Consider the following 13,410-nt stretch of genomic DNA (forward strand, 5'->3'; position numbering starts at 1 on the left):
CACACTCTCCTGGGCTATCCAAGCTGTCCCAAAACATTTGGATATGTGCTCTCAAACACAGGATGTTCCTGTTGTCCAAACATGTTCCAGGGAACTCTATCTTCTGGCAGACGTGCTTAGCAGAGATTTCCCACTGCCCGTAGAGTACGAATGGCGACTACAGGAAGACATAGGCTCCAACGTTTTCACAGAAAGGGGCTTCCCAGAGAGAGACTTGTTCGCAACTCTGGAGAACGCTCAATGCCAAGATTACGCCTCCAGGTACCCACAGAACCGCTCCAAGGGGAATGGGTTCTGGTAACATGGTCAGGGAAATTTGTTTACGCTTCACACCCCATCCTCCCCCCGACTCACTTAGTCAACAAAATCGTGCACAAGATGCACCAGGACCAGTCACCATGATATTGGTGACCCCCTTGTGGGCCCGCCAACCCTGGTTCTTTCATCTGATGGAGATGTCCCCCTCCCCTCCTATGACTGCCCTGCCTGTAAAACATGTTATCTCAGGACAGGGGAGAAACGCTGCACCCATGCCCGCAAAGTCTTAACTTAGCGGCCTGGCTCCTGAGGTCATAGAGTTCGGACACCTTCAACTCCCTTAGAGATGCATGGACATACTTGGTGAAGCGAGGAAACCTAAAACCCGATATTGCAATTCCAGTAAATGGAAACACTTTATCTGGTGCAATGCCAAGGGCGTCAATCTCATAGACTGCTCTCCTACTCACATTGTATTGTATCGGACTCCCTTATTAGACTCGGGCCTGGTGTTTAATTCCCTAAAGGTTCACTTAGCTGCTCTCTCAGCCTACACTATGTCACAGCAGGTGTTGTGGTGGAAAATACCAGTTATTAATGCTTTTATGGAAGGGGTTAAGAGGATTCATTCCCCCATTTCAAAACCAGCTCCCGGATGGGACCTAAATGTGTTAGTGACCAGACCTATGGGGTCTCCCTTTGAACCTATGTATAAAGCAAGTCTCAAAGATCTTACCTATAAGACAGCCTTTCTAGTGACTATCACTTCTATAAGGGTTAGTGAACTACAGGCCCTTTCAGTTCTAGACCCTTTTGTTACAGTTCACAGATATAAGGTAGTCCTGTGCACTCATCCTCGATTTGCGCCTACATTTATTTCCACGTGAATCAATCAATAGAACTACACCTACTTTCTTCCAGAACCCCACTAACATAGCCAAAAGAAGCCTACACACACTAGATGTGCGCAGGGCAGTCCTGTTTTACCTGGAAAGAACTAAACCACTGAGGAAGACAAACCAATTTTTCGTTTCGGTGGCAGCTGGTAGTGAAGAGTATCCTCTCTAAATCAGCAATCTCAAGGTGGATTGTCAAATGCCTCACACTCTGTTGCACTCTTGCTAAGAGAGAACTGCCCTTGAAGCCTAGAGCATGTTCTACTCGAGACACTGGGGCTTCCATAGCATTCATTGCAAATGTTCCCCTAGAGTCTATTTGCGAAGTGGCAACCTTGAGTTCTGTACACACCTTTACAAAACACTATTGCCTAGACACTCATTCTAGGTCTGATTCTCCGGTGTGACGAGGAGTACTAAGACAGCATTTCACTACTGTTCCTTCTCACAACCCACCTCCAACTCCGGATACTGCTCGCTAGTCTATGCACAGCATATGATTCTAAGCAGATTAACAAGCATCAGACATGCATTACTTACCATAATAGCATTTCTGATGATTGTATCTGCTTAGATTCACATGCAACCACCCTTCCACCCTGCTCAGGTGGAAGGAACATAGATTTCTTACTGCTTTCTCTCTTTTTATGTACTCCCTCATGGCAGAGAAAATACAATCGGAGGGACCTCGGCGCGTGAGGGATTTTGGGTACACTACAAGTCACGTTAGGGGTAGTTTTACAGACACGCCTATGCCGACGTCCCCTTTCGATCTTGAAAGACCAGTTGCAAAACTCTGCGGTTACCACTGGATGTCGGACCGTATGCACCGCCTGTGAATCTAAGCAGATACAATCAACAGAAATGCTATTACGGTAAGTAATGCATGTTATATTGTTTCTTTGACTGAAAAGAGCCATCTTTACTATTTAAAGAAAATTGCAAAAATATCATTTTCAATGGATTCTTACACCTTCAAACAAAGCTTGCAAACATTGAGCTGCAAGTACTGCTCTTAAAGTCAACATTTTTTATTTGGCTACTACTTTAGACATTATTTAGAAAGCTTCCACTTTGAAGTTAAGACTATGAAGGATTTTTTAGCAAAAGAAAATGTATTCCAAAGCAGATCAACCTTTATGCATAACCTTGGAGAATATTTTCGCCCCTAATTATGCTCATGGCCACATATGAAACACTTGTCTATGAGCGCGATTCAAATAAAATATCATATCAATCTGTTCACCAGAGGTGAGAATAACTGCATTAACATTTCTGATTACTTTATTTCATTCTTCCAACCCATAGGGTGTGTTGGCATATACTGTAATTTCCTCAGTACAATGTGTTTGGATACTAGAAAGGTGGACTTCATGTTTTGTGGTTTCTGGCTTTTACTCAAGCTTGTACTTAACTTAAAAGGAGGCCTGACTCAGTTAAAGTTTGGTAGTAAACAGAATAAATCCTAAACTTCTATTTCCGTACTGGTTATTAGTCATTCTAGGGGAAGACTAGACTGAGTGCCACATTACATGCTTGCTGAGTCTACAGTGTTCAGCTGCAGCTTGTGTTTTCCAAATGGTGCTTACTACAGCAGTTTATGCTTGTTTTGCTTGAAGATATGAAATGTTCAATATTGATGATGATGATGATGATTGTAGCATTCTGTCTTCACAAAGTTGTTTAAGTTGCATCATTGGTGAGGGTGGGCTGACAGCCACCCTATCAGTTACTTATTCTTTATTTATGTGTGCTTTATTTATATGTGCATTCTTTTGAAATTCCACCATGCTTTATCACCAGGAAGGGGTTCTTGTGCTTTTCCTGTTCTGTCATGGTAGTTTTAGTTCAAAATTTCAAGCAAAGCTTCAAGCTTTATTTTGATTTTTAGATTTGATCCATATGCCAACTCCACTAGCATTGTACCCTTGTTGTCCAGCCCACATATGCAGTGCTTTTGTTCCCTTGAAGTATAAAGGAATATTGCCTCTGGCGTTACTTTGTTAAATATGTCTTCTGCATGAAAAAGGTTGCTTTCTCCACAGGACCCACAAAGTTATCCTCAAATGAACAATGTTGCCTGGCTTGAGCTTGCCACTAAGATGGCCACATCAGTTTCTTTTGAACCGCAGAGATCATGCCCATTTGGTAAGTTTCTAAACATGGATACATCTATATATAATGGCAGTGGTGATTGTGAAGACACCCTTTACAGACCAGCATCTCTGCCAGGAGTATGTATGTGTATATGCCAAGTTCATGTCAAAGCAAAAGTGCTTTATCTTCTTGTCCAGGAACCATAGTCCTAAGATTCCAAAGAGGGAAATGTCCTCAAGACTGATAATTTCTTGTGGGTTAATTGCCTCTCAGCTCTTCTCCCCAGCTGCAGAAATGCTCCAAGCTAGGACCCTTTTCTGAAAGTCCCTATAAAGCGTAGTCCTTGCTACATGTTGTGAAGGAGGGAATCTTCCTCTCTCTCTCTTAACCTTCCCTCCCATTTGCGATATCTGGAGAATTGCATGTTTTAGATTGTTCAGGAAGTGAATTGCTTGATGCATGGCGGCCTAGTTGCCACATGGAGAAGTTGAAGTGTTTTTTCTTGTTGTAGGAGTCATTAAGGTAGATAACCGGATTAGCTGCCACTTTTACTTGATAATAAATAGGCAAATACAGCATTAAGAAAGCAACAACACTCCCCAAAAACTGTCGTGCCACCTACTTCCCCCAATATCACTCTGCAGATTTGGCTCTGTAGTACCCGGAGAGCAGTGCCTCTCAAGGCGCTCCTAATATTACTGCCTGATCTGAACAGTAACTGTAAGGCAAAAAAGCATCCTTTTAGTTTGCACAAATTACTAGAGGGAAACGAGTATGAATTGCAAAAAGATATTGCTTTTAGAGTTCAAATATATTTTTAGTACCCTACAAATGACTCTCCTTAAGGAATGGGATTACGTTTGTTACCACCTAGCACTGTAATAGTGTTTTAAAAGGGAATTGGAAGCCATTGCCCTATTTTCCACTGTAATTTTATGGCTGGTTCTGCACATTGGTTAACATAATGATGGTGGCTTTCTCAAATTCTGGGTGCCCTTCAAGCAGGGTATTTTGTTTACTTGCAGGACTCTAATCTCTCCGTAGCAGTTCACCACGATGAATGTTCGTGTTTGATACAGGCTGGAAAAACCCTGGTGGTGGGGTGGAGCAGACTAGCAAGAGAAGGGTTTTGAAACCTCATGTAGTTTAATTCACATTTAAACAATATACAGGAGTGACAGTATAGGCTTTCCTTGCTGGGTTTTATCAAGCTGATCATGGAGAATAGATACCTCTCCAAACTGAGAACAAGTCTGTATTTTGGCCCCCTTGGCTTCCTGATCCCCTCCGTGGCCTTCTCTTTTGATCAGAGGTTTTCAGGGTCAGGCTTCCCATCTACCTTATGTGACAAGCTGGGATTGATGTCTTTTTTTTGTTCCCCAAAGAAGAAAATAACTTTACAAAACCCAGCCTACTTTCCTCCTTGCAGAATTGCTGTTTATTGCATCTTGGAGACCTGTCTCAAAGCCTGGATTCCAATCTTCCCACTCCTTCCAGACAACAGTTTGCATGTTGTCTTATATTCTGTTTGTGGCTTGCCCTCTGTCTCCAGGTACTAACCCAAGCTTTACTTCCCTTTTAATCGACTCCTTCCTTTCTTCAGCTGATTCTGCCTCTTACGCCGGAGCCCTTTCTTGGCAAGCGTCATACTCTTCTCCTTATTCTTTTGCAGCAACCTTTCTTCTTTCCTTTCTTCCTAGCTGTTCTCCTCCGACCCATACTCCCCCTTCCTGCTTAATGGATTCCCCCTCACACCTGTTCTAAATGCTTGATATTCTCCTTCACCAAACCTCTTAGCCTTTAACTATCCAACCCTCCTCCACTTTTAGCTCTCTTCCCACTTTTGAAATTCTGTCTCCCCACCCCTGCTTGTTATGTTCTTCCAAACACCCACACTCGCAAATGCTCCCTCTGGGCTTTTGTAGAGCCCCCAATCCCTCCTCCTGTGTTTGGCTTTTGTCTATGGAAAATATTCAGGTGACGTCAATGTGTCTGATGGCTCATTCATCCCTGTGGACTGAGCCATCAATATGTTGGTCCACCATCTTTGAATTTTCACCCACGTACATGGTTGGTAGAAAGTGGATACAGCATTATTGTCAGAGCATCTAACAGGCACTCATAGCACCGCTGCCGGCAAGAGCAACACTGCTGAGACCTTCGGTTTGTAATTCTTAGTTTGCTTGACACTATTTCTCTCCCTCATGTCTGCTTAACTGGGGCCTGCAACTGTGGTCTCCACTTGGCATAAGGACTGAATTAAAGGGCAACCTGCCACTGTGTAGGATGTGTCTCACATATGTGCTGATTCAGAGAGTCTGCATTCGTAGTGCACTTCATGTGCAATTCCCCTCTTCCAGGCTTCTGTTTTAATGTGGGGTTGAGGGGGCAGGGCAGACCAGGGTGACCCTCTCCATACCACCCCTGGGCTCCATATCACAGAGAAGATGGTGAAGGCAGGGACACAGAGTTGCCACTCCACACACACTCAAGGCCAAACAGGATTTTGTCACAATGCTTTGAGAATCCATTTGTAGCAAACTGTAGTTTCTAAAGTCTTTACCAAGGGACTGGCTATTGACTTTCAGATTCTTGGGTATATATCTGATTTACTGATCAGATACGGCTTTCCTAGTCCTACGTCTGCAGCCTTTAGTTGTTTTTTGTTAATTTGTCTCACCGGCCATTCCTCTTTCTTTGAAGTACCTCCAATTATGTGCAACCAAGAAAAGTGATTCCCTCCATTGGAGTGTCTAGGTCCAGCTGGAGGTACGCCTCCAGTTTTGACAGGTTATCAGATTTTGCGCTATAATACTTTTGTGCAATTTGGCCTATCGAAATTCTTCTTACTCATGTCTTGTGGTGGCAGCTCTCTAGAATAGAGAGCCTCTACTTCAGTGCTGTAGCCTGAGTGATCTGTAAATGCAAAGTTGCTCACCATCATGAATATTGTAGTCCATATTCCCCTTTTCTCCATTCTGATGGGAGTCCAACCTGCAGGGACATGTCCGTAGCTCTTTGGCACTTCAAAAGTAACTTCCCCTTTAAATATAAAGTACGCTAGAATGTGCCTGTCCACGCTGACTCCTTCTACGTCAGTCCTTTTTCTGCTAGTCGATTCCAACTAATCTATTGGGGATGGGGTGGTGGATTGTATGGAGGAAAAGGGGCCATGGACTAAAAGTACATTAGTCACTATAATGGGTAACTATTTTGTACACCTACGTCCCATCCCATTTCCTCAATAATAATGATGATAGATTTCATAGCAAAGAACCTTTGGGGGAGAAGAATCACTAAGGATTTGCAAAATGTTTTAGGGGGACTGCTTGACCAAAGCTAGCGTCTGATCTGGAGCTAGTATCAAGACAACAGTTCTGGCGGAGGGAGTTCACCAACTGGCAGCCTTTCTGATCACATCCATAGGAACATCATGCTGGAAAGCCACAACCGTGCCCATAGCTGTAAATGTGTGTGCATGAAGGCCTTTTGGGGTGTGTGTTTTTGCAGGACATAGTGATTTATACCTGAAACCAGCAACCTGGCTATGGTTGCCTTGGAAGCCGGTGTGCCCAGTGTCTGCCCAAGGTAACACATTGGACTTCCTGAGCTGTTTAGTTCTGGGACTATAAAATTTAAGAGCCTTCTTGATGACAAGAGAGTGAGCCGGAGATTGAGGTGTGGGTGAGCTAGGTTGGCTCTTAGAACCTGTTTGTCCTTGTGGAAAACGGTATATGGTTCAGAAGCAACAAATGCTTGTATTGTGTAAACTCTGTGTCAAAGTAAGTGCCAATAAAAGGGCAACCTTCCAAGAAAGTAACTTTTACTCTGTAGAAGCATAAAGGCTTAAAGGGGTTATGGCCAGAGCAGCGAATACAATGTTCAGGTCCCAAACAAGATGTGCTCTTTAGTTAGAGTAAGGTCTCGACAGTCCTTCCAGGTGCCTGATTACCACCTGTTTGGAAGATGAAAATGAAGCATCCATGGAGTTGCAGTATGATCTAATAGCTGCCATGTAGGAGTGACATTTTTCCACTGAAATGTGGGAAGCCTCCAGATGTGCGACACAAATGATAGCACGTCATTAAGTGAGCAAGTCCAAGCATTGATGTGGTTGTTTAAGGACCAATGGCACAATCCTATCCCTTTGCTTTTGTATCAAGATTGAACGAAGCTGCTAAGCTGGGAAGCTGGGCAGTGTAGGATAGGTGTGGAGAATCGAGCCCTGTTATTATTGAAGGCTGGGGGGGTCCTGAAATTGGAACTGGGCCACTCGGCAGGCCTTCATCGGATCAGGAACCAGATGCAATCTGGCCACTGACAAGATCAATGTAAGAGTTTAATTCCTACAGCTGATTAACTTGGCCAGAACTCTGGGAAGCAGTCATTCAGTCCTACTGTATCAACACATTGCACAGAGGATTCAGGCGTATGCTACCCAGGGAGGCAACCAGAGGGCACTTATAGTTGCGCATGGTACTGAAAATGTCCATCCGAGGGGGAACCCAGTGCGAGAAGATGGGCTTGAGAGGGGAGTGTTTCATCTCCTATTTCTTGTTTAAAGAATTCAGACTTGTCAGAAGATCTGTTTCTGTACTGAGTAAGCCCTCCTCCCCACCCCCAATAGATGAATTCTTTTGAGGGACATGTGCTGGACATGTTTTGCCCGATGGCCCATTCCAATATTGATAGTGCTAGGTAACACAATGGAGGCAATCTCAATCCCCGCTCTCTGCTTCTTCAGATAGAATATAGAAGAACTGTCAGTTTGAATGACAGACTTTGCTGCAGGGACTGGTAGAAAGGCCTTTTGAACATTGAAGATGGACTATAATTCTGTCAGGTTGATGTAAATACCTCTGCTGCAGGTACCACAGTCTGTTCCTATCGAGTTCCCTCACAGTTGCTCCCTGTCCGAGGTGGGACGAATCTGTGGTGTTGCATTCCTTAGGACAAGATTACTGAAAAGGAATACTCTTCCCCTGTCCCGCCCCCTCTCCTCCATGTCCAGTTGAGATGGGTCCAAAATACCTTCAACTACTCTGTAAATACTTCCCCTCTCGAGCCCTTCGCTCCTCTACTTCTAACTCCCTTAAGGTCAGTCGTTTTTCAAAGAAACGAGCTGGGGGCAGATCTGTCTTCAGCTGGGGCCTCCCTTTGGAACTGCTTCCCGGGCCACCTTGAAACTTAAGGAGAACCATCTGTGGTTCCGGAAGCACCTCAAGACCTTCCTCTTCGCTTCTGCCTTTGCCTCTCTTCTCCCCTGCTGATCTGTTTTCTCGCTCGGCCCCGTGCACCTGGCCGCCCTCTGTCCTTCGGGCCCAGGTACCTGCTCACCCTGCCTCCCTCCTACACTGCCTCAGGGCCACTCCTTGCACTGGGATCTGTATCTGTACCCATACAGTCCCCCTTTTTGTTCCTCTGCACTTATCAGATATTCTCTCTGACTAATCATGCACTTGCCACTGGCTGGCTGCACTACCACTTATCGCTGCATGTATTTATTTATTTTAGTGCACTTATTGTTTATTCTGTTCTCTCCTCTGTTCCGCACTTTCCACTTCTGCCCCTCCTTGCACTTTCCCCCTTATCCCTTTTCCATGCACTTGCACGTTCATAATGTCACTGGGCCTAGTAAGATCGTTGTTTGTTCTCCCTTGTTCCCCTCCCTTTGCTTGGTCACGTTCTGAAACACTTGTGTATGAGCGTGATACAAATAAAATATATCATATCATTCCTTAATGCTAGGTCCTGTGCTAGTAATGCAGGAATATGCATATGGTCTGACTGTTTCCCAGTGGGCAGGTTTCCAGAAATTCTTAGCACGCAAGCTGCCTTAAGACCAAGGAGCCTCGGATGCCACCAACTTGAAGTGGCAAGTCTGGTCCAAAAATGTGTTGCAGCCTGAGATGTCGTACTTCTATGTTGGCACAAAAAATTTACTTGCGGCCTGTGAGTCCCATTCAAAGCCCAGAAAGGTGCGTCTCTGAGTGGGCTTCTTGAGATTGATGGAAAAAACATGTCCAACAGGAACTGGGCTGAGGTCCTTGCTTGCAGAGACTGTGGAGATCCCACAGGCCAATCATCCAAAAGGGAGTACATGTGCATGCTCCTGACACAAAGGGAGCTGGTTACTGCATTTGTTAGATTGGTGATTGGTGAACACCCTTGGCACCACTTTGAGTCCAAATGGTAGAGCTCTGTGTTGGAAGTCCCAGACAATGATGGAAAACCTGTGGAATCGCCAATTTGGTCTCGTATAAAACAAGCCGGCATGCATCCTTGACCTCGAATGGGCACAAATGGCTTCTATGCAGCTTCCAAATTCTGCGATGCTTTATCTTGAGTTTGGTTTTGGTGAAATATTGAAAGAAAAAAGATCCAGAATTTCCTCGGGCCAGCCAATATCTTCGGCACAGAGAAGAGTCATGAATGGAAGCCCTGGCCCCACTGCTCCAGGGGAACGGGCTCCATCACCTTACTTGCTAACAGCTTGTTGTCTTCTCCCAGAAGTGGTGTGTGCCCTATCTGGATGAGTGGAGCAGGAACAGGTGGGGCAGAGAGGCAATGTCCTTTAGCGATGCAAGCGGGCATCTGTGATTTCTGAGAATGGCATGCCATTGGTTGAAATTAAGACTTAGTCTGCATCCGACTGGTGTTTGGTGCACCTAGCAAATCCAGTCATTGCTTCTGCGAGACTGGGTTCACTGCAGAGGAAGATCCTGCAAAGAAACCCTTAGAGGATAATCTGGCTTGCTTCCTTCTATGAGTGCTGGGGGGCCTGCCTGGATTTCTAGACCCCCCCCCCCCTTGTCTTGGTAGCCACGAAACCCACCAAAAGATCTTAGTCTCGAATCCCTCGAGTAGGAAAACATCCAAAATTGTTGGGCCCAGGCTTGGACAACAAAAATACTACAAAAACCCTGCCTGTGGATGGTTGCACTCACTGAGTTACAACACGTGTTGTTGCCCGATTAATGTCTTGATCTGATTGACGTGTCTAAATATAACATGCATATTAGTACACACTGCTCATGAAACTTTTTCCATATATTCTAAGAAAAAAATATTTATACAAAAAACTTCTACATAAAAAAAACAACAAATACATTGTTCCCTGATATAATTTTGTAAAAACTGTCACCTAATTCAATATATTAACCAACTGTTCAAAGTGTACGCTATTTGGTGGAAATAACGCGTCCGTATTCATTGATAATGAGAAGTACAAAATACACAAGAACAAATCCACCACCAAGTGACTGTGTGACATAGCATATAACAATTCTTTCCACTATAAGCAACTTCACCTCAAAATGTCATCTGCTATCTCGACATGTTTCAGTTCCTCTCTTGATGTGGAACTTTCCTCAGGGGAATCCATCTTTACATAATCATCATTTTCATTTGACTTGAACAGATGCTTTTTCAGATGTATTATGCAATCAAGAATACATGATTTTTTTCAATAATTGGCAGCAGATGTTATTAACTTCCCACATGTATAATTTATTAAAGTTTGTTTTATGAACCAACCCGATGCATAGTTATCCGGCTTATTGGTACCCCATTTGGTATTTATTTTAACATGCTTCCGGAATATACATCAATGGGCTCCTACTGCAATACCTCAGTTCGCTTGTGACTCATTTACTAAACAAACTGAGCATCTACTGTCTCAATGATTATCATTCATGGTTATGTCCTGATGAGCTTAGCATTTTAAAAGTATACTGGCTTGTGTACAGTAATATTAATAGAGTTCATGGCACAAAAGATTTGGCAGCCTAAGTGGAGGTGTTACTTTTGTTGAGCTCCTCTTTAGTTCACCCTGGGTGATTTAGCAGCGTGGTCCACCTCCTGGGGGCCACACATCTCCATTGTCTCTGCATCCAACAGGGCCTTGCAGGGCTTTCTTTTACCACTTGGACTGGCAATCCAGCAACTGGAACATAATTTACTGCTCATCTCCTGTGTAATCTACTACAGAACAAAGGCAACCATACTGTATGCCAGACTCTGCATCATGGACCAAGCCGGCTCCTGCTACTCAGTAAGGGCATGTGCACTACTTCAGCAGATATTTCCTCCAGGCAGACGCATTTGATTATGGGGAATGAGGAGCAACGCCCTTTGCCTTGTATATACTAAGAATGTTGGCATGTTTTAAAATAAACGTGCAGCCTTTAATTGACCTTAGATGGATGGCCAGCTCTTTGGACGCCATCATTTCCCAGTTTATTTTTTCATATTAGTTTACTCAGTTTCCTTCAATCCTTCTGCTTCTATTTGCGCAAAAGCGATTTGTAGGATTTTTGCTGTAGTGATTACCCATGAGGTTTCTTTGCCCACTTATCAGGCGTGGCCACCAAGCCTCTTCCTCGAGGAGCGAAAAAGTCTCTAGGACAGATGACAGGTGAATTAGTGTTATTTTATTTTTATTATTTTTTTTTAATTATTTTTTGTAGCTCCGAACACCACGACAGTAAATGACGAACTGATTCGACTTCCTCATCCTTTTTGCACAACCTGCAGGTATTCGTGTTTACAAGGCCTCTGATATGAAGGATTTCATTTGTTGGTAATAAATTTAGTCTTGCTCTTAGGAAAATCTGTTTTAGTGATCATCTGGGGAATTTTTTGTAGATTTCCACTAAGTCGTTTAATTTCCTTGGAAGTAGTGGCAAGTGACTTAGGGGTTTATTCTTTTCCGCCTTCTCCAGGGTGTCTATCCAATCAAGTTCCTCTAGTTTTTTTTTTTTATTATTCTAAGAGGATTTTGGATTAAATCGTCCTGTGTGCAAGCAATTGACTTCAGTTCTTGTTTTATTTATTTTTTATTTTTTTGGCTGCCCACAGTGTCGCCATTTTGGATCTGCCTGTCTTGATTTCTGTGCATATCAGTTTGTACAGGGGCTATGCCTCTGGTAGTAGAATTCTCCTGTACAGTGACATGCTGCTATTTGCCACTGTTGCTTTTAGGGAGATGAGCCCAAACTCTCTCCTAATTGCCGGTAGTGAAGTTGATTTAGGGAAAGAGAGCTCAGATCTCCAGAAGAAACCTTCAATCTTTTGCCAGATCATCTCCGGTATCATTGGCATTGCCTTGGTGCCGTAGATCAGACACGGGACGGCTTTCGCTTTGTAGTACTTCAGTACGGGCATCAAGGAAAAGTGTCCAACAAGCAGGCTTGTGTTGTCAATGAGCGAGCCTTTGTCCAGTTGAATCTTTGCATGCTCGCTTCTAGTCGAATATTGTCCAGCATGATCCCCAGGTATTTGAATTCGGACACTATTTCAATTTTTGTATTTTCTAGTTGTCAAGATGTAGAATTTGCCCGTTTTTGTCTTCCTCTCTATGATCATTACTTTGTTTTTTTTTATTGATTTGTAGCTGTTGCTTCCAATGTAGTCTGATAGGTTGGCTAGTTGACGCTGAAGAACGATCGGTGTTTGGTCTAGCAAGGTGATGTCATCAAATTAGAGAATTCTAGGGACTGGAGTCACCCCAATTTTTGGTGGAAATGCTTTCAAAGTTTCAGTTGAGTCTTTATAGTCTCCTATGAAGGCTGTGAACAGTGCCAGCGCAGGGGCAGCCCTGCTTCACCCCTCTTTTTATCAGGATTTCGTCCAATAAGGTACCATTTTTGTTCAACTTCACCCGCATTGATGATCCTGAGTGAAGGGCTTTTATGGGCTCTAGGCTCTTCTTTGGACACTTTCCTGCCAAAAGTTTGGCCCATAACGGTGATCTATCCACCTTATCAAACGCCTGGGTGAGATCTATAAACGCTAGATACGTCTTTGTGGTCCCTTCTTGTGTTTTATTTTCCAGAATACTCAGGATCATGATGTTGACAATAGTCCCTGAATTTTTCCAAAAGCTGGTTTGAAGGGGGTAATCTAGGGGGGCAGACTTGGCTCAAGCTTGGAATTCCCACAGTAGAAGCATGGCGAACACTTTTCCAATAGTGTCAAGGAGAGCGATGGGTCGATAGTTTTGCGGGTCTGCCCCATCGCCCTTTTTAAATATTGGGACCACCACAGATGAAGTCCATGACCTTGGGAGTGTTCTTGCAGTAGCACATTTTTTTAAATACTGTGCTGATAAACGTAGACCACTCTTATGGAAAGTTCTTGAGGTCAATGTTGGTCACTC

The 13,410-nt window shown here is 43.8% G+C and overlaps 1 protein-coding gene across 4 annotated transcripts in view; it reads left to right on the forward strand.

Moving 5' to 3' along the window:
* Window positions 1-13,410, forward strand: part of WDR20 (WD repeat domain 20) — a 408,154-nt gene that overhangs the window by 330,502 nt on the left and 64,242 nt on the right. For 2 of the 4 annotated variants that reach the window (XM_069637750.1, XM_069637752.1), the window contains one exon: window positions 3,200-3,302. The exons of the other annotated variants lie outside the window; for them this stretch is intronic. In XM_069637750.1, the coding sequence (XP_069493851.1) occupies window positions 3,200-3,302 (103 nt within the window). The remainder of the gene's footprint in view (window positions 1-3,199; window positions 3,303-13,410) is intronic. 4 annotated transcript variants of the gene reach the window in all.

The sequence above is a fragment of the Ambystoma mexicanum genome, chromosome 14, assembly GCF_040938575.1.
Source record: "Ambystoma mexicanum isolate Mex_15411 chromosome 14, UKY_AmexF1_1, whole genome shotgun sequence".
NCBI classification, from domain to species: domain Eukaryota; kingdom Metazoa; phylum Chordata; class Amphibia; order Caudata; family Ambystomatidae; genus Ambystoma; species Ambystoma mexicanum.